This window comes from Carassius auratus, chromosome 49, assembly GCF_003368295.1.
Source record: "Carassius auratus strain Wakin chromosome 49, ASM336829v1, whole genome shotgun sequence".
Lineage (NCBI taxonomy): Eukaryota > Metazoa > Chordata > Actinopteri > Cypriniformes > Cyprinidae > Carassius > Carassius auratus.
In genome coordinates, this window is record NC_039291.1 from 14,149,114 (window position 1) to 14,172,087 (window position 22,974).

Genomic DNA, 22,974 nt, shown 5'->3' on the forward strand with positions numbered 1-22,974 from the left:
TATTGCAATGAATTTAAAATGTTTACAGGTTTAAACGTTTGCCAAAATGAATGGTTAAAAGTATTTATAAACATCATAAAAGCTGAAATGAATTAACAAGTTGGGAGTAGTCCATGGATACAATTACAGGTTAGTTGTTAAAGTCTTGCAGAGACTTGCAGATCATTCCAGGCCATGAGATTTACCACTCGGAGATCATTTTACCAATTCCAAGATTCTTCTTTGTTACAATTCCTTATTTAAGTGGAAGGCTTTTCTAAGTTTTAGTGTCCTATACAATGACACAAAGTTTAATTTTAAGGAGTAATTCACCCAAAAATAAAAATTTCTTTATCTAAAAAGATTTTTGTAATTTAGCATTCCATCACTTGCTCAGCAATGGATGCTCTTCAGTGAATGGGTGCCGTCAGATTGAGAGTCCGAACAGCTGATAAAAACATCCCAATAATCCACAGTCCATCAGTTAACATTTTGTGAAGTCAAAACATGCATGTTCTTGGATGTAAATGACACAAACGCAGTTATTTAAAGAAAGTTTCCATTATATCATCTAATATCAATAGTGTGATATTATATTTGTTTTAACCATTAAGTAATGAGAATCCACATGCAATGTAAATGCATTTACATTGTAGCATTTACATTCTTGTTTATTTGTTTATATAATGCTTTTCACAATACATATTGTTTCAAAATAGATTTTTTTATGGCTTGTTATTTCCTGTGTGGTCATTTAGTAGTAATTCAATGTTCATTCACAGCCAATGTTCATTAGCTATGTTAGCCATCATAAATGTACATTGAAAAAAGGTTGCATCTGGTTGTGTGTGAATTCCCTTTGCGTTGCGTCACTCTTTCAGAATGTAGTAACACAATCTCTGCAATTATTCAAACTTTTGACCCTTTTAGTCTTGAATGCAGTACAGTTACAGTGCACCCCCCCGCACCCCCACCCGAGGTATGTGCTGCCTGTTTGCACAATACCCAAATACTGGATATTTCAGCTCAGAGATGCGTGTCTATAAAGCAGCTAATTCCTTCCAGACCTCCGTGTCTGAAATGATCCTGAAATCTGCTTTTCATAAATGAAAAGATATCTGCTCTCCGTTGTAAATCAGTGAGTACTGTCATTAGATTGTCCCTATTAACATGAAATAAATGTTGCTTTGTGTTCCCTTTGACCTCTGCATCTGGGGTTTGATAACATGTAATTGCTGTCTGTAGACCAAAAACATGGAAGCAATTTCACAGCATGAGAGTGCCATTCAGATGACTTAGATCTGTCAGGATGAATCTGTGGATAAATGCTGCCACACCAGATCTTTAACTTTATTGTGAAAGAGAGTTCAAAGCATGTTATGCTGCAGGAAAATTCAACTTTTTAATGTAACATTTTCACATTTTACATCAGGAAGAGTCACAAATAAGCTAGACATCACAAACGAACATAACATAATATAAAGGCTTTTCTCAAAGGATTTTATAGACAAAAAATGTGAAGTTAATAAATCACCTTTTGTTTTGTTTTATTTAAACTAATCAGCCTAGACTCACTGGAAAAATGTGCCTCTACCAACATTTTTGCAAAACTCCCCATAAATGTACCCATAAATACGATTCAATAGAAGAAAAAAAGGTAAACCACCAACTACTTTTATTTTATTTTTTAAATGTATTTCTTTTTTTCTTCTTTTTTTTTGAGTAAATTATGATTACAGAGCAGATTATCATTTAATGAAGACTCGCTTCCACAAGGTTCCTTGCACAATACTACAGTAAGCTCATAACACATTTAGTGCATGATTTATAAACTGATAGATTTCAATGTTTGCATTCACCATAGCTCACCCAGAACTGCATATTACATATTCCACAGAATATGCTATTATTTTGCTTCAGTTTTGAACAATCTACCAACTGTTTTGTCATCTACATTATGATAAACCTTTTTCATGAAATATTTTGTTTTAAAAGTTTCTTATTCTTTATATATTAAAATAAATTCCACTTGGTTTAATATTTAGAAGTTAATGACATTCACGTGTTTTATATGGTATGAGTATAATTTTAGCATTTCTTCCTCAAAGTAAAAATGTCACAAGATATACAGTAAAATAAAATGTATAAGATATAATTAAATTAGGGAAACTATGAATTTGTTTACATGCTGTTAATTAAAATTCAGTTTTGTCATCACAAAGCCAAGTAGTATTATCCATCCTCTTAATTTGCTTTACAAATTAATCAATATAACTTCCTTTTTCACTTCTGTAGCTTCCTAAAGAAAATGTTAAAAATTAATCTGAAATGATGGTCAAATTATATTCAGATGCTTCCTTTAAAGACTTTCAGACTTTCACAGCAGTCACTGTACATGGTTGTAAAGTATTATATGTGACTCTGGACCAGAAAACCAGTCTTAAGTGTCAATTTTTCGAAATTGAGATTTATACAATAAATAAGCTTTCCATAGATTTTTTTTTTTTTTTTTTTTTTTTTTTTAGGATCGGATGTGAAAATCTGGAATCTGAGGGTGTAAAAAAAATCTAAATACTGAGAAAATCATCTTTAAAGTTGTCCAAATGAATTCTTAGCAATGCATATTCCTAATCAAAAATTAAGTTTTGATATATTTACGGTAGGAAATTTACTTAATATCTTCATGGAAGAAGATCTTTACTTAATATCCAAATGATTTTTGGCATAAAAGTAAAGTCAATAATTTTGACCAAATCAGTGGTTTTTTTTTATTTTTTTTATTTTTTTTTTTATATATACCCCGGAGACTTCAGACTGTTTTTTTTTGCTCCATACTCACATATGTCGAGAAGCCTTCTAGGGCGCTGAGTAAGTCTCCAACATTTCTCAAATCTTGAAGACAGAATTATTCAGCACAAGCAGTTGTTAATGTGGCCAGTTGAATAATAAAACCTGCAGTTTGTTCCAGCCTTCTAAACACTGGAGCGGCGGTGTAAACATTAGATAACCATTGCACCGTGCTTCATTATTTCACAGCTAGTGTGAAATAATGCAATATCCCTTGAAAAATGCAGGATTGACTGCCAATCCATGTCAAGGTAAACAACTACATGAATCTCGACCAAATCCTCTTGATTTCTGCTCTGCTTTGGTTTAAACATCAAGCACAATATTCTGCTAACGTTCAGCATCAAGTTGATGTCCTCACTGCCGTCAGTATGTTACGTCTGAGCAGATCAAAACCAGACCCCTGTCGTTGTCTTGGAGATGCATAATTTGATGACCACCGCAAGCCAAGCTGGAAAACATTTAGAGTCCAACCAAGGCAGAAGATCATAAATCAGTGAAGTTCACCAGTCTTTCTATAGGCTCCAGTCTTTCTAGCCCATGCGTCTCATCCAGTGATGCACGTTATGTAATCAGTTGTTTTATGTTTTTATGTTACAACAAACAATCAAGCCCATGCAAGATGAGAAAAAGTTATGCAAAAGTAATGTAATGCACATAAAACCTAATTAGTTACTATTTTAGGAAGTAATTCAGTATTGTAATGCACTACTGATCTCATCCTTCCCTGGTCCAAAGCTGTTTGGTCTTTCTTACCCCCTCTCCTGAAAGACTGGAGGCAGACTGGAACCCGATCTCCTGTGGAGACCACAATGCTGAAGGTAGATCCAAACAAATCTACAGATCGCTCCTCTTCCGTCGAAAGGAACCAAATGTTGGTTTGACCTGTGAGCTTTCGGTCATGTGTTGATGTGCAAACAGACTATAATGTGCCGTGACGGCGTGCAGCTGCAGATAAGAAACCAGACAGAAGGATTGTGCCTGAGCCATGGTTTATTGAAATGTTAATACAAAATCACAGGAAGACATTTATTTATTTATTTGTTTTTGTAAAAGCCACATTAGAGAAATTTCACTGGAAAAATGTCCATAGTCTGTTGTCAGTAGTGTAGAGAGGTATGAAGCAGTTCACAGAGAAAATTTGAGCACGACCAACTTGAACCTGTTGCAAAATCTGCTTGGGGAACATTTCACTCTCATTCGAAATTCCCAATCATGTGGATTCCTGTTGAAATGACTAGTACTGAACAATGGTAATTGTGACCTCACTTTTATTCTCAAGTTCCCTCACACAAAGGACGAAGACTATAACAATAACAATAAAGATATAGTTTTAAAAATCATTCAAAATTTCCACTCAACTATTGACGGCCAATCAGAATCCCTCCTGCTTTAAAAAAACTTGACAAAGCGGCAGTGTGAAACAATGTTATTTCACATTGGTGTGGACGCTAATATAATTATCAGTATAGGTAATGGTAAGAGGCATATCTTCACCTTAAAGGGATAGTTTACCCAAAAATAACAATCCTGTATGGATTTTTTCCTTCTATGGAACACGTAAAAAACAATAGTTACAAAAACTCATACAGGTTTAGAACAACATGAGAGTGAAAATGTATATGGATCTTAATTTTTAGCTGAACTAACCCTCTGGTGCTGCTCTAATTTTATTTATTTATTTATTTATTTATTTATTAATTAATATATTGTCCCCAATGAAATTAATGTACTATATTTTCGTTTGATAATGTTTTATTTCATATGTTGTATTCTGAAGCTGATTTCATGGTACTAAATTATATCTATGGAATAGTTACTATCCGTTCATTATTTATTAGCCAGATTTTGAGCATAGACCTGAAAATTAAATTTCCAATCTTGAATGCTTTGGAGCACAGATTACATTTGGTTTCTTTTTAAATAAACCACTTGAAACTTGAAAAAATAAAAATAAAGAAGTTTATCATTATTTAAAATGCACAAAAATGCTATTTTAAATTTTCTAAGAAATATTTTGTTTTCAGAAGCATTTATCCTTTTCGAATCATGTCCATGATTTTTGTGTGTTCACATAGCAAGTGCCAAAACCAAGTTTTGTACCATTCAGAAGAAGTAAATAAAATATATATATTGTACATTTTCAAAATGACCGAACAGCACCAGAGAGTTAAAAGACATTTTGAATGTATCTGACTGTTGGAAAACCATAATCATGACTGTAATAGTCATCTGAGATGATTTCCAGAATTGCACATGACTTGATTTGTTCTTTCGTAGCCTTTTCGAGAGTTCGTTTAGAAATGAAGTGCCGTATGGACGCGTCTCATCTTATGTTCCTGGCCTTCACCCTGGTGTCCCGTGTCCTCCTGACTGAGCTCCACGAGCAGATCCTTTAGCTGTTCTCTCACGGCCCGTGTGCGCTGGGCGTCCTCCCCGCCGTCTATCTCAGCGCACTCCTGCACGGCCCGCTGCAGCGCCACCTGCAGGGGGAGCCCTGCTTTAGCACCGAGCAGCGTGGGAGAAAACCAAGGCCTGAAGATCTTCTCACAGATCACCTGCGGAGAGACAGAAAGAGAGACGCATGACAGCTATCGACTCCAAAGGGTGAAGCATGGGTATGGATGAGGGAAGCAGCCATTAGCGCCATCCTGGTCTCGTTTCATCATCTCCAGAGCAATCATCAGCCATATTTGCTATGCATGCCGTTTGAAAGCGATGGTCTCCTTGACCCAACGGCCTGAACATTACAAAGCCCTCATTGTTCTTAATGGCAGACCATACAATGGGAAGGAAGAGGTCACCAAGGGTTGCGTTAAGTGATCGGGAACGGAGAGATGGGCTCTGTCTCAGCCACCTGTGGCCCGTAGCTGGACTTGGCTTCATGCGTCCAGCTCGTCTGTTAACTTGTTCTCCTTAAGGGGAGCTGGCACTGACAGCAGGTGTTGACTAGCAACAAACCGCAACGAACCGATGAAAGACGTTGCGTGACTGCGGCAAAGTATCTTATGGGAAAATTAAACCTGCATTTACTGGTAATAGTGGCGGCATTCTGGAAAACAGTATTTATTGTCTTCTACCTGTAGTAACTTTGTTGCTAATAGTATTTTTGTAACTTTGCTCACTGATGTTGTTCAGTATGCTTTAACTTTCTCTCTCTCTCTAAAGTGAGGTAAAATTAAAAAAGTAATTGCGACTTTATTTCACAATTCAGATTTTTTTCTCAGAATTTATATAAACTTTTCAGTTTTCAGAACTGCAAGAAAAATGATTTTCAGTTAAAAAATAGCAATTAAACAATATTTTCAGCTTTCATAAAAATTGTTACATGATACTCTGCTTATGGTCCTCTGTCTCGAGTAATTTCACTGGAAATAGTATTTTTGTAACTCCTAATGTGACACAGATCTGTTTTTATGAAAGTGTATTTCCACCACAGAATCGTTTATTTTGCCAATCTGAGATTATATCGCACAACTGTGACTTTCTTCTCAGAATTGCATGATATACTCTCAGAATTGTATGTAAGATTGTGGGATAAAAAGACTCAATTATCTTTTGTATATTTTTTTTTTTTTTTTTTATGTGATGGCAATACAATTCCGTAGTTTTTTGCTAAAAGCTTTGCATTTTACAAAATCAGTTTCTGATCTGAGCTACTTGCATATTGTTAATAAATCAGATATTCATGGGTTTTATATGATTGTTTGTTTTCCCTTCTTTTTCACCCCCAAGTATAACTGAAGTGGTATAGTCACAATTTTTGTCATTTTATCTCAGTGTGCTCAATCTTTAGTTTTGAAAATGTTACATCTGAAACAGTAAAGCTAAGACTGCCGCTGGTGAACATGCCAGGGTAGGGTGTTTCTCACAAACGCCTCAGTTTAGAAACCTCTGATATGCGCAACGTTTTTAAAAAGTGGTGTGAACAACCTTACAGAAAAATGTGAAAACTGGAATTGTCGGCTTGCAGTTTGAGTACAGCTTTATTTTAAATGTAGATTTATTACACAAACATCTTGTGCAAATGTAGCTAGTCTTAAATGAGCTGTAGCCTGTTGCGGCTGACCGTAGCCACAGCTGATGATGATCTGTTACTCGCCCTAAATATAAGGAGCTTCCTTTATTCGACCCTGTGCACCCCCATTGTGTTTAGGAGCAGTAATGATGGTGCTATCTGATTCCCTTCAGCGTTATCATGAACTATTAACATTCCGTGCATTTTCCTTGGCAGTGTTTACTGCTGAAGAATGATTGTGTCCTCCGGCTATTTTACTGGTATTCCTTTGTGACATTTTCCCAAAACAAAGTTATTTTCTTTTCACTTTCAGCACCTTACCACATATATAATTCCTAACCACATACTCCATAGGATTATTGAATGTCTAGAGGAATTAGATGCAAATTAAACAATTGCAGTAAACACTGGATTCAGAATAATGAATGCCTCACTCACCTGAAGGTTACTGTTTTTGCGTTTCGGCCCACATCTATTTTTAGCTTTATCGCACTTGGAAATGCAGTCGAAGAAGTTGCAGTCATTGTCACTGGTGCAGTTCTGCTCAAGTATGTCTCTCATTTTGGGCTCAAAAAAAGCCATGTCCACATCTATAGCCACCACCTGACCAGTGAAAAACAAAATAATAATCATTAAAATATAATATGAAATTAACATATCCTTCTATTTGAACAGGACAGGTCAGTCGGTGATATGTCCAAAGTGTTTACAAAGCCAATACGAACTCACAGAAATCTTCAGAAGAATTTTAAACACATATTATTTTATGCTTCGCATTGATCTGGCATTGATTGATTGTAGTCATGGCAACAAGCTGCATGATGTCAGGTGTTGTTTACAGTGTGGTGAAAACACCCATGAAACCTCCTTCATCTCAATCTCATCGGCTCCGCTGGAACACAAATATCTTTTGATGTATATAGATCTACAGACTCTAAATATTAACCTTTCATCCATTTTTGACTCGTGTGAATCCAAAGGATCTGAATAAATATTTTAGTTCACATTACATTTTATCTTGCTTGTAAAATAACTTGTGCAAAAAAAGGCTTGTGTTTGAAGAACTCCATGTTATGATAATTAACATGATAAAACATCATAATCCATAATAATCGTTGTTATTATTTATTAATAATTAATTACCATCATAATAATTCCAATAACCTGGAATATTTGGACCCTAACAAGCCCCAGGCAGCAGATTCATAAGGAAATCTTTGGAAAATGTAATTGATCTTACTTGAAGTGTATTTCACAATTTGCCAAGAATTATTTGCTAATGAATTGTATCTAATTCTAAAAATACTTGACTATAATAAAGACTGCAGAATAATTTAAGAACAAAAATCCCGAATCTGATACCTGAAAGAAACATTGTTGAATATTTATGTTTCTTTAATGTTTTAATTAGATTTGGATCCTTTCATTTAAAAGTGAACCATTTGCATTTACTTTCTCGTTAAATCTGTTTCATCACGTCATAGTTTTTTTATTAAATAAAATGATATGGCGGATCATTTGCAAGGTAGATCCATTCCTGAATGCCATTATTTTCATGACTATCAACACTGTTTAACCAACTGGTTAAGGTGCCGAAAAGTTAAGAAATGCTCATCTTTAAGCAAATGAGAGATGAACGGCAATGATGTCTATAACAAGTTTCACAAATTCTAGCAAAAACTCATGTGTTTCTTGGTAGTTATGATACAATTATACCTAATGTGCCTGTTGCAGGGTTTCTACAATTCTTAAAAAGTCTCAAATTGTCCTTCTGTAATTTAAGGCTTTCAAAAGTCATAAATTGCATTGCAAAAAATGACTCAGAAATGTTCATCTTGTTTTCAAATACAAATATCAAAAAATCCTTAAATCTTGTTTTCTAAATAACAAAATTAAGTAAGTTTATGCTTACAAACTAAAAATCTTTCAATAGCATTTGATGCCATTGATGTTTGTTGGTGTTTTAATCCTAAACGCAGTTCATTTTGTTCAGTTTCTCAGGAAACAAGACTTCTGATCTTGTGTCATTTTGTTTCTGAAGTAAATATATCTTGATTGAAGAATCTTTAAACATTTGCACTGGAAAATAAGTTAAAACATACTGATGGCGTACAACACTTTTTTTGCGGTGTGATCAAAACGCTTGGAAACAGAGTTATTCAAGCGTCAAGCTTTTTTTTTCTCCACTAAAATTATTCTTTTTTAAATGTGTTTTTTTAAACTTTTAAATGTTTTTAATACAACTCGTTGCTCCCTAGATATTTACATTTAGAGAATATGTTGATGCATTGTGACCCTTCAAAATTAAGACTACAATTGTATTACATGGTCTTAAAAAGATATTTAAAAAAGTCTTAAATTTACCTTCATAAACCCTAAAGAATCTCTGCTGTAAAGTCTTTACTCACCGTCAGGTCCTTTCTGATGGCAAAGTTCTCTGGTTTGATGTCACAGAGGTGTAAGCTGTGGGAAAAGTCGTTCTCAAAATGCTCCACCATCTCTAGAAAGCTCAGAGCCACTCGTGGCACCATGTCTCTTGCGTTTATAATCTTCTCCTGTCCGCTCCAGGGGTTCGGAGAGGAGCTCAGCATCAGCTCATCCAACGAGAATATGTACTGGTCCCACGCGTGTCCAGCCGCCAAGTACTCCACGGCGTAAAAGTGACCACAGGAGCCCAGGATCTTGGCCACGTGGTGGGTTAAATCCTGCAGGACCCTGAGGAAGGTGTACTCCTCCTGCTGAAGGAGAGCCCAGAGCGAGGCCAGCTCCGCTCGAGAGTACGTCCGCTCGTTCTCCTTCAGCTTCTGGCCCCACAACCGGGGCAACGTCAAGTTAGCTCCCGTCTCCAATCCCAGAGAGTTCTTGATCTCCAGCGTGGCGTAGAAGACGACATCCAGCGGCGAGAGCTCCTCCTCGCCTCCCGCTCCTCCCGCTGCATCCTGGTACTCCAGCAGAGTTAAAGCCTCATAGGAGGAGAAGTTCTCCAGCTTTGACTTGAGAACGATAGGCACCCCACGCCAGCTGGCGGCCATGACCTTCTTGCCATTCTCATAATAGAGGCAGCGTTTGTATTCCACACGACCGGCCACGCAGAGGTCCTCGCAGAGGTCACCGGTCAGAACTCCCTGCTGATACTCAGCACACTGAAACAAAGACAGTTTTCCCATTAGAAGTGAAGTGTGCACAGTGATTGTGTGTCGGCTTCTATCAGCAGTGATTTAAACACCATTATCAAAACACCAAGCCATATATATGTTTGATGTTTTTTGTTTTTCACAATTGCAAGATATAAACTCACAAGTCAGAATTGCATATCATAAAGACACTCATGGTTCTAATATAATTTTTTGCAGTATCGAGTTTAGAGCTAGCAATTCTGACTTTATTTCTCGCAATTATGAGTTTATATCTCTAAATTCTGACTTTATTTCTCGCAATTATGACTTTATTTCTCGCAATTATGAGTTTATATCTCGCAATCCTGACTTTATTGCTCGCAATTATGAGTTTATATCTCGCAATTCTAACTATTTCTCGCAATTATGACTATTTCTCACAATTCTGACTTTATTTCTCACAATTATGAGTTTATATCTCGAATTTCTGACTTTATTTCTCGCAATTATTAGTTTATATCTCGCAATTCTAACTTTATATCTCGCAATTATGACTATTTCTCACAATTCTGACTTTATTTCTCGCAATTATTAGTTTATATCTCGCAATTCTAACTTTTTTCTCGCAATTATGAGTTTGTATCTCGCAATACTGACTTTATATCTCACAATTATGACTATTTCTCACATTTATCTGCAGTTTCCTACATTATCAGTTGCTAATGTCATGTTGCTCAAAATGTATTATACAGTTTTCTGTGCAATAGTCTTACCCCTCAAAACATCTAGTCTTTAGCTCATCGTATAAGTCATTAAATGCAAAATGGTTAATCTAGTTGTCATAAACTGCCAAGCACACTTTTTATTTGTATTTTTACACACTATTATTAGATGTTTTGTCAATTTGGCATGAATTGTGCAAGTGAATCTTTACTAACGAAGAGAATGTAGATGATAAACCAATGATAAACCCTTTCTCTGAAATAGCTCAAAGGTTCATCTCATGAATCTTCAGTAGGAAAGCTTATACTGTATAGACAAAGGACAACACAAGAGTTACAAATTCTGAAAATGGAATTATTTTCATCTTTGTTCCCATATTTCCTTTTCTATATCACAATGGCATTGTAAAAGTATTTTTTATTTTTTTAATTTTTTTGGTCAGACCACTAGTAAAAGTGTAACTGGGAATTCTATCCAGTCTCTTTCAATCAACATCCCACAAACAGTAATGTGTAAATGTGTAGTTTTGAAATGGATATATGGCATACATAAGCATATGACATACTGTTCAATACAGTAGTTTACATCAGAACATCCCTCCACTGTTAAATTGACAACATGACTAAGCAATTTGACTGTCTCATCCGTAAACTATGACACAAGGACTTGACATTCTGATGGCACTGACATGTTCATTGACACAGATATTTATTTTTGAGAGATGAACTAAGGATTTTGAGCAAGAGACTGGCTTTTGCAGGTCATCCATTGTGTTTTGATATTTGTACGAGTTGTTTTGAGAAATGCACTTACTGTTTTGCAAATCTCAAGAATGATTAGAGAAATGTACTAAAGCGACTGAGAAAAACTGTAAAACAGAAAACATTCATTTTAAATTGTAATCATATTTCACAATATTATTGTTTTTACTGTAACTTTGTTTATAAAAAATCATGAATAAAATACTATTTAATATGATCACTTATTATTTTATATATTTTAATAAGTACAGGTTAAAATTATATTGATACAATTTATTTGAAACATGAAAGCATTTAATATGCATATAAAAACTTTATATTTTTAATCATGTTCATTATTTTTATTTCTAGGAAGTCAAGTATAAGTTTCAAGTTTCACAGTCTCTGTTTTTAATTCCATCTCATATCACATTCATTGACTATGTGCCTATGTTGAGATATGGCACCAATGCCACCTGTCAGCATATTTTACTGGCATGCAGTAAATTCACACATTTAATCTTGCAAAACAGTCTAATAATTATTTTATGCACGTTGTTAAAACAGCCCTGCTTTTGCTCTTGCATTTTCTACTTTGACCCTCTCATGAAAAATGAGCTAATTACTGGTTAATGCTGCAGTTTGCTCAAATAGTCACTGTCAGTTCAGGGGCTCCGGGACTTCGGATGATTTGTTTTCCACAGAGCTTACACCGCAAATCGTCCTCTGTCACCTTCCAAAGTAAACAGCTGTTATCCGCACTCGGTCCGGCTCCTACAGTATCTGCACTGGCTTTAGAATGTAAGCGAAATATTTTCCTTATCATTATCAGTCATAATGGTTTGATGGATGCTCTCCTATTACTTGCTTGTCCCCCTACATAATATATAATCACACATTTGGCTAAAAATGGCAGTAATAACAATAGATTTTTGCATTTTCTGAAGACAATCTGAGTGACTGTCACTATGCCAACATCATGTGGATGTGTTATTAGTAGAGTAGAGGACTCATATTCAAATTCAAATTCAAAAAGCTTTATTGTTTATTGTAATGGGATGCAATGCAAAGTCCTCAACCAACAGCTTTCTGGGTTTTAAATATATCTCGATCAAACCGAATCAAAGTAAAACCATCCAGAAACCACCTCATATTTTAGCTGGAAGCAACAGTTTGAAGTTGAAGTTAAAAATGTCTAAATGATGGATTTGTTCCTTACATACATGCAGCTTTTGGCATCATAAGATGTTACTTGATGGACTGGGGTGGATTGTTGTGATGTTTTTATCTTCTCTTTGGACTCTCATTCTGACTGCTCTAATGAATAAATAAACTTGAAATATTTCTTTAACAATAGTGTATTAAATTTGCATCATGTGTACTTTTGAAAGTGAATTTTGCATTTTCCAAATTCTGATTGTGATCATGAACTGAAAACAATCACAGACCATACTGAAGAAAACTAAATCACTGTGCACTTTTCTCTCCAAAGATGCATATTATATCTGACAGTGTGAGTGAGTGAGTGAGTGAGTGAGTGAGTGAGTGAGTGAGTGAGTGAGTGAGTGAGTGAGTGAGTGAGTGAGTGATAATAATAGCCAGCATCAGTAATTACCTGAATTACTCCCAGTTGGTCGCTTTACCATGACAACACTCTTGAATCTCAGAGGTCTGTTATCAGCTCGACTGAGTCTAAACATAGAAAGAGCTTCCTCCCTACAGACCCTCTCGTGAGCCTCTCACGGTGTTTATGTGGGCCAAACACGCATGTTGTGCTCTGAGCTCACTCCGCTGCTTCTGTTCCAGGCTGATCTTTTTCGTGGGGAGCTACATTTTTAGTGACAGCTAAATCCCCCACATATGTTTTAATTTCCAGATTTTGCTTCATATGGGACAACAGCTCCCGTTTGCATGTAAACTTTCCCACTGTGAGGCCCAAATCCACTGTATGTTTGCGTGTTCAGTACAGAAAGCAGACTCACTGTGTTTAGAAATTTGACAAATGAATGTGTGTAGGCAGGGAAAACTGAGGAGTGAGAGTCGGCTCGGAGAAAGTGACGCGATTGTTGTAAATCATGGCTGTGTTTGTTATCTAGTGGTTAGGATCACACAAACTGATCTTTTTTTTCCTTCAGTACAAGACAGAAGATTAAGTGCTGGATCTGACAGCTCTCTGAACTTTGGCGAACCTTCCGGCAAGGTTCTCTCAAAATGATCAACAAATGTTTTCTGTTCTGAGCTGGTCTTTAATCATGTTCAAAGCATTAGTAAAAAAAAAAAAAATTGTTTTAGTGTTACTAGTTTAGTGTTACTAGTTTCAGAATTTTCAGGGAACATTCAAAAGTAATGTTCCCATAATGTTCCAACGTTTTTTAATGAATATTAAAAAAATAATAATAATAACTTTTTGAACAACTTATTTGGAATGTTAGTCAAATGTTTTTTTTTTTTTTTTCCTGGCTTGGCTCATCATGTCTGATGCTTAAATGCTTTAATCAGAATATATCAAATTATCTACAGACATATTCAATATAGTTATTTTTAACATTATTTATTTATTCGTTTATTTGTTAAAGTTTGGTTGCACTGACTGAATACACATCATGATCTTAACATATTTAAGTAATACTGACTGTAAGTTGTCATGGAAAAATCTACAACCAGTGAATATGTTTGGCTTAATGACATATATGCATACTTTTAGTTTGGTCTCGGTGAAAATGCATCGTTTATCCTGTCAAGCTGTTGATAGTTACATATTTAGCACTGTTTGCATAAAGCATCACTAATACTTTAGCTTATACTTAGAGTTGGTGATTTGTACAGCATTAAACCCTCTTGCTAGCTCATCCTGCACAGCTTGTGCGACGGACATGAATGATACTTCAACCCGTGTGTATTGTTCAGGAGAGGTGTGCTGTTACTAAGCAATTGCACTCCCATTTTTCACACACACATTTGTTTCAGCTGGTGAAAAAACTGAAAACCCACACTTGCATATTGAAGGAGGGAACATACTGAGCCATATCCAGAGCGCAGAAAACTCTTGTGAGTTGAACATGAAATAAGAGGAAAACAATATTTTCTTTATGCTTCTGAGCATGTAAGGTAATGATTAAACAGTAGACCCCAGAGAATAGCAGTCTATTTCTATTGCCATCTGGCCTGAGCGCTGGCCAGTCCCGGCATGCCAAGAATGCCTGCATATGCTGCTCTGGGTCACTCCATCATTTTCACTTTACAAGAAAATCACTAAAACCGGGATATAAAATTAGAAAAGGGCCTATTGTCCGCTGGTATACTCTTGTATGCCAATATCCACATACAGTGGCCCCAAAAAGCTCAATTTAAAAACATGAAATTTTATTGTATGCAAAATGTTAAATCAGCTGGGATCTGCAAATAAATGATGCTCAAATTACATGCTCAAATCATATTTCTTGTAGAACTTTTCCGAGCCTTTTTTATCAGATGGTGTTTTTGTAGTAGATACTGCTGTATAAAAGTTTGGAGTCAGGTATATTTTGAATACGTTTTAATCTTTTTATTCCGCAAGGATGCATTAAATTGATCAAAAGTGAAATTTATTTCTTATAAATGCTGTTCGTTTGAACTCATGGAAGAATCATTTTGTTTTTACAAAAATATGTATCTCGAGCAGTAAATCATCATATTTTCATGATTTCTGAAGATCATGTGACACTGAAGACTGAAGTAATGATGCTGAAAGCACAGCGGAAATAAATTTGACTTTAACAGAGATTCACACAGAAAACAGATATTTTAAATGGTAATAATATATTACAATATTACTGTATTTACTGTATTTGTGGTCAAATACATGCAGGCTTGGTGAGCAGAAGATATTTTTGTAGCCCTTAAATACAGTATATGGCTGTGTATCTGCAAATGACTATTTGGTCTCTCCAACCAATACAATGTAATATCTTAAAACTCATCAAAATTACATACCTGAAGCATTAAACCTACTACAATACAATGATCTGTGCATGAAAATCCATCAAGTCAGTGGACCATGTCTACCCACCTCATGGAAGACCATCTGAGCTTAACCTTGACATGAGAGTATAAACACAGCATGAAACCGACTCGAGAGCCTGCAGCAGAGCGCCACTAAAACACCACTCATGCCAACAGTTCTATAACACAGGCCTGGTTGCACAGGTGACAGATGGTACCGCTGATTAAAAAAAGGTCTCGTATAGTTCAAAGAGTAGCTGCCCAAAGCTCCTCAGCCACATGCTGCCAGAAACTATAAACAGTTTATTGTGTGAACATCCACCACTCTGTGCTGTTTATTGCAATGCCGAAGCCCTTAGAAAAGCTAACTGTTTGGCAGATTATCAGAATGTTTTTACAATTCATCAACTGAGGAGTAGGCTTTAGTGTTTCGGAGATGTACTGAATGATGGGTAAGGCACGTTACTATAACTAAAAACTCCAGGATAAACAAATCAAAACTCAAAAGCTTATATTTCGCTTATTTGGATAAATACATCTGCTAAATTAATGCATGTAAACAACATTTTGCCATCCTATAAATGATTGTTTTTTCCCTTTGTAAAATAATGGATGATACAGAATTAATACGAGAGATAGGAATATACTTTAAAAATAAGCAAAAATAAATGTTTATTTTTGAATATTATTCAGGAATAAGAGCCAAAAGGTACATATGCAGATTTTTTTTTTTTTACTTTTTTACAGTTATGTGACAGTTTACCTTTTTACTGTGCAGGTTGAAAATGTTTTTAGCAAAGAGCAGGGTTATCAACTATTTAAAGAAAATCACACAAAATAAAATTATTAAATAAATTTAATAAAAAATGTTGTGTGGAATGAACTCATTGTCCTTAACTCTCTGTAGAGCCTTGAATTGTGAAACCTGAACCAAAGTGTTCTCACTAAACATCCCTGAGAATTTCAGATTGACTACGACCCAACAATTAAAGCGGCCAGTCTGTTATTTGCACATGCTCTTGCCAAAATGTCATGCACCTCATAGTTAGTATCCATCGGCTTACAGCTGTTGAATTCAGTATAATATTTATCTTAGCCTGCTTAAATATTAAGAATTAGATGACTTTCGTCTCCTGATCTTAGATATTACAGGAGCAAAAACTATAATTCACTCAGCATATCTGTTAAAGAGACTGCATCAGTCAGACATTTCCTCAAAAGTATGATTTAAAATTAAATAGTTTGATAGAATTATTAACTTTGATATATACATGTATGTGTGTGTGTGTGTGTCATACACATGCAATTTGATGTAATATTTACTTTAAAACCATGTTTTATTTTTCTTCAAATTACTCTGTTTTTATTTATTTTGTTGTCAAAAAACAAACATCAGGTTAAACATTTTAGCGCAAATGTTATTAATACATTTGGTGAATCTTCTCCTGCCAACACATTCCCTTTTAGTAATGAGAGTTTGCGTGCAAAAACTTTCCCATTAATTGACACCAGTAATCATATTTCAATCCCCGTTTAAAGGCCACCAGGAATTTGCGGCTCCCAATGTGACAACAAACAAAATGTTCTTTCAGCACTCACTTGACAACATATAATCCAGTGGCTCTAAAAGAGCTTTAGGTTTCCCCAGAGGAACAAAGCTTAAGCCTTTAATGGAGGAGCGTTCCTGCTGGCACCCATGATTCAATGCTCCACTGAGTAATCCTTGGAAATTCTGTGTGTGCCTTTTGTGGAAGATTCATCACAGTCCCCTGAGGTATCGTTACAACTGCGACATGACAGCTGATTGTATTGAATTATATTTAGAAAAATGAGCCAATTAATCCATTGTAAAAGTTCTGTAGGATGTTTGAAGTTTAAAGCAATCGGTTTTGAGATTTAAACCTATTTTGCTTCTAGTGCAAAGACTGGTGAAAATAAAGCAACCGAAAACGCACGCATTTAAATGTTTATTACATTGTATCTATTTGTGTCTAATTATAATAGTTGATTTGAAATCTTGTGAGTTTACTTCAGAAGTATTTACATACAGCGAACGTAGTTATATCCCTATTAAAATTCTGGAGGTTTTTACAGAGGATCTCTAAATTAAGGTGCAATGATAGTTTTTATCAATGTTTTGAATCAATTTTTATAATTTTTTTTATATTCATGTTATATTTTAGTTCAAGTTTTAGTTATTATGTTGTGTTTGTTTTTATTTTTAAATTTCAAGTTTTTAGCTTTAGTTATTTTAGTAGATAAAGTTGAATAACTAATAAAAAGTAATGGACTTTTTAATATTTTGTTTCAGTTAACATTTTAGTTTTGGTTAATATAACAACACAATTTTTACATTACACTTTATTCCAAAAACATGGGGAATACTTGCTACTGCAAGTATTTTCGGATTAATGCAATGATAAATAAAGGAATACAAAAACCCCTCTTCGTCATCAAAACAAATTCTTTGAAACTGGTTTTATCCACTGTTCAGATTCTGGAAGTGTATGTAAATTAGTGCATAGTTGATCAAATAAAGCCTCACTGGCATATCTAAACAGAAAATTACAGAAAATGTGATTCAGAATCATCTGAGAAAAGTATTTTAATTACTATTGGTTAAAGTAGTTACCTTGTTCACCTCTAATGTCTTCCCTTAATTTTCACATGTATACTAATACTTTTAAATTTGCTCTCATCAAGTTACATCCAGTAGTAGAGGCAAACGTAGTCTTACCACCCTCTGAAGGATCTCTTTGCTCTTGTGGTCAGTGCAGAAGTCAGAGAACATGTTCCTGTGCACGAACACCAGGCCGTTGAGGAAGAGCCACGAGGCCAACCACAGCAGGATGACCAGCAGAGCACTCCTGCGGCACACCTTCACCCCCAGACACCTGAGGGCCCCACGCAGGGACCGCCACATCTGTCGGGACCCCCTTCGGCAGGAGCCCTTTGCTCTCCACTCCAGGATGAGGGAGTCTGTGGCATCTGTGGCGCTGTGGAGGACGTGCGCCGTGCTGCTCTCGCTCGGGGACAGCACTTGCGGTTAACCTCCTCCTCGCATGCCTGGTCGCAGCGCTCCGTCGCTGCACTGCCTCCTGTTATGTGGTGCGGATATCTCTCTCGGCTTCCTTCCTGCGTTTGTTTTGTGAATGAACGAGGCGAGCGCTGGAGTGTGAAGAACGCCTCAGAGTCGAGGCCGGACTTGCTGTGTCTCATTCAGTAACTCTCACTCTAGGCTCCAATGTGTTTTCACTCTGCCTCTGGCTCTCTCTTCCCTCTCTCTCCTCTCTTCATACAACACTCCACCTTTTTTCCCTCTGCCTCCCGCCCCCTTCTTGAGTGCTTTCCTCCTTTGGGTCGCCTTCTTCTCTGTTTCCAAGGCAGCCGGGCCTTTTCGGATGGCGCACAGTGCCAGATCCGTCTCTTGTGCCAGACACAGACTCCTTCACTTGAAATCTGTTTGCATCTGTTGTAGCTCTGCAAACAAAACAAGGAGCTGGCGTGTAGCAGTATTGCTGGTTATTTGATTAGGGACAGATTCTCCCACGATGATAATGCCCACATATTTGATTTGCTCTCGCTGCTCGAGGGCTGAGCTTGCAGTTCTGCCGGTAACGGCAGCGGTGGGAATCTCAGCGGTCGTTTTTTCCTTCGATTGTGAGAGTCTGCAGGAGCAGCCGCAGGTGAACAGAATCCCTAATCACTCGCCTCATAAAAGAAAGTGCTTTCTAGCCAAGAGCGAGCATCGTTCATCTGTTTTATGTGTTTCTTTAAATCTAGACACGTTGGAGACAAGCGTCTCGGGTTACTGTAATTGCCAATTAGATAGCCTTGTGCACTCTGTGAGCGATTGTGTCTTCAAACATATTTATGCTATCAGCAAATCACCGATACTCTTGAGATCTCCTGCGCTTTCTCATAGTCTGTGAAGCGCTGAATGAGCACATTGTTCAACATTACTTGTATTTGTTTTCACCTTGAGGGGCTTGCTTAAGGGCTCGTGTGAGGTCATTCGGATGGTAGTTAAGTTGTTAAATGACCGTTCAAATGATTTTTACGGTTTCTGAATGTTCTCAAGGCTGCATTTATTTGATCAGTAAAAATTAATCAATAATATTCATATTTTTCTTTTTTAATATATTGTCAAATATAATTTATTCCTGTCATCAAACCTGAATTTTCAGCATCATTACTCCAGTCTTCAGTGTCACATGATCTTCAGAAATCATTCTAAGATGCTGATTTGCTGCTCAAAACACAGTTTTGAAAACAGGCTGTGATGTATTTCAATTTTGAGGATTCTTGGATAGAAAGATTGTAGTAACAGGATGTATTTACTGTAATGCATGCTTGCTGAATAAAAACATTTATTTACACAAAGTGTAATCCTGCCATCTTGTGGCCCTTTGATACTGTTACACAAAAAGAGGATGCTGAAATCAATAATGGCAGTCAGAAAAGAGAACAACCTCAATTTTACTATCACTCCCACAGCCGCTGCATTAGAAGCAAAGTTAATATAATAATATAATATAGTGCTATAAATGTGCATGCATGTGTGCATATGTACATACAGGTGCATCTCAATAAATTAGAATTTCGTGGAAAAGTTCATTTATTTCAGTAATTCAACTCAAATTGTGAAACTGGTGTATTAAATAAATTCAATGCACACAGACTGAAGTCTTTGGTTCTTTTAATTGTGATGATTTTGGCTCACATTTAACAAAAACCCACCAATTCACGAACTCATCAAATTAGAATATGGTGGCATGCCAATCACCATTGGCTGTTGTGAGGCTGGTTGAATGAACTGCCAAATTCTCTGAAATGCTTTTGGACATGGCTTATGGTAGAGAAATTAACATTCAATTCACGGGCTACAGCTCTGGTGGACATTGCTGCGGTCAGCAGGCCAATTGCATGTTCCCTCAAAACTTGCGACATCTGTGGCATTGTGCTGTGTGATAAAACTGTACATTTTAGAGTGGGCTTTTATTGTGGCCAGCCTAAGGAACACCTGTGTAATAACCATGCTGTCTAATCAGCTTCTTTATATGTCACACATGTGAGGTGGATGGATTATCTCAGCAAAGGAGAAGTGCTCACTAACACAGATTTAGACAGATTTGTGAACAATATTTGAGAGAAATGGGACTTTTGTGTACATAGAAAAAGTCTTAGATCTTTGAGTTCAGCTCATGAAAAATAGGGGCAAAAACAATAGTATTGCATTTATAATTTTGTTCAGTATATAAAAGTCTTTGTTTCAAGAATGTTGCTCAGTCTGTTACTAGAACTGTTAGGATTACTGACACACACAACTTTACTCTTTACTATAAAACACTGAGCTTCTCCTCGTAGTCTAATACATTTACATTGCTTCAGAGATTTTTATTTGGGTTTGTTCATAATAAGTGCTGATGTGTTGAAATAATCTCTTATTTGAACTCTTATTCATATTTTCTATTCGCAGTGCTTGTGGATTGTCACAGGAAGATGTATTAAAAGATGCTTCTTTCTAGGAGTGTGTTTTACTGTGCAAACGGTCAAACAGTGAAAGTACTGCACATCTGTCAAGACCAAAACTCCCATTTGAATGTGGCTCAATGGATCATAATTTCCTAGCCATCAAATGCCCCTGGTTGAAGACATCAAATACAGCCCAGTACATTTTTTCCACAATTTATTTATTTATTTATTTATTTCACAAAGGAAATGTTAAATGTCTAATCTTGTTTTTTATTTTTTTTACCTGACATTTCTACATATGTTCCCTTTTCAATTTAGTATAAAGAAGTATCTGAGATGGACTATTGATGTGATTCTACGGATGTTTTCAGGCAGTAAAAAAAAAAAAAATGCTTATTACAGGAATAGTATACTTTATAAAAATATACTTAAGTGTGACATGCATGTACTGTAATGTTTTATTTAAATTACAAAATACAGTTTAAATGTTTATTTAATTACATTTAATTAAATTATTTTTAAGTACATCTTTTTAGTACATCTTTATGTAATATATCATATATATATATATATATATATATATATATTTTTTTTTTTTTTTTTTTTTTTTTTTTTTTTTCAAATATGGTTAAAGTGCATTGCTGAATGTACTGATTTATGGAAAACATCTCAGATTAATTATGTAACCATGGTTTCCTGAGTGGGGAACTGTCACAGTGTCTGGTCTGTGTATCCCTGGGTGTGCACTAGTGGTCTCACTTTCCCATTGCACCCCACTGCAGGCACTACATTTCCCACAAGCCTTTGTTCCATTCATCATTGTCAATTGCACACCTGTTAATTGCACTCAGCTGTCCCCACTTTCATCGTTTTCACCTGTCCATATAAACCCCCCAAACAGCAAGCAATTTCGGCCCATGTCTGGCCCACATCTGGCCCACATGGATTTCATGCGGGCCAGATGTGGGCCGGATCTGGGCCAACACTATGTTGCTGTCTGGGCCGGTTGTTTCTATTTGTTTCATGGAGTCCTTGTTGTACTGTATGTCACCCTGCTTTCTCGTGTTCCCTAGTGTTTTTCGTGGTTCTTGCTTTTGTTTATATTGACCTCTTACCTGTCTGGACTACGATTTTTGGATTCTCCCTATTAAACACTGCAATTGGATCTCTCTGTTTGTGTGTACGTTTGTGACAGGAACAAGACAAGACACAGCTCAAGAAAGGGCACAAAACAACTGCACAAAGCCCTCACCATATAGGATTTTAGAAAAGAATGCTGCAGAGTAGTGGCATGCGAACTTACCACAGTGTGGATTTTGGAAAGTGCCAAAAACTTCACGTGCACAATTAGCATAACATGGATTTTAGGATGTCGTTCTAAGGGGCTCTCGTGGCACTCTGAAAGAGCAGCTCATAGATGGAATGGTGCATCCAAAAACCAATAAGTTTGAGAGAGTCACCAACTCGATCTAAGGCATAAAAGTGGCTAGCAGTTAATATCTAGCTGAGGGGGCCAACACCCAGCTCTCAACCAGGAGGGGAGCTCGACCAACAACTGCTCTGGGGAAACAGTGAACTCAACTCTCACGTGAGAGGAGAACGTCTAGGTTATGTATGTAACCCTCGTTCCCAGAAGGAGGGAACAGAGACGTTACGTCAAAAAGAGACTGACGAATGTGGTCTCGCCTGAGTCTCCCAATCACCTTTAAGTGAAGTCGTCAATTCACCTTTATTTATATAGCGCTTTAAACTAAATACATTGCATCAAAGCAACTGAACAATTTTAATTAGGAGAACAGTGTGTCAATAATGCAAAAAAAAAAAGTTAATCATTGAATTCAGTGATGTCATCTCAGTTCAGTTTAAATAGTGTCTGTGCAATCATTTGCAATCAAGTCAACGATATTGCTGAAGAGGAAATGACCCCAAATAAGCAAGCCAGAGGCAACAGATGAAAGAAACCGAAACTCTATCGGTGACAGAATGGAGAAAAAACCTTGGGAGAAACCAGGCTCAGTTGGGGGGCCAGTTCTCCTCTGACCAGACGAAACCAGTAGTTCAATTCCAGGCTGCAGCAAAGTCAGATTGTGCAGAA

At 36.3% G+C, this 22,974-nt stretch overlaps 1 protein-coding gene across 1 annotated transcript; it reads right to left on the reverse strand.

The window, feature by feature from the left end:
• Positions 1-3,801: 3,801 nt before the first annotated feature.
• Positions 3,802-19,480, reverse strand: LOC113066318 (protein FAM69C-like). Its single transcript, XM_026238207.1, has 4 exons — positions 18,142-19,480; positions 9,253-9,987; positions 7,283-7,447; positions 3,802-5,384 (listed from the first exon to the last, which is right to left on the reverse strand). The coding sequence occupies exons 1-4, from the start codon at positions 18,325-18,327 to the stop codon at positions 5,124-5,126; spliced, it is 1,347 nt and encodes a 448-aa protein (XP_026093992.1). The 5' UTR covers positions 18,328-19,480; the 3' UTR covers positions 3,802-5,123.
• Positions 19,481-22,974: the final 3,494 nt, after the last annotated feature.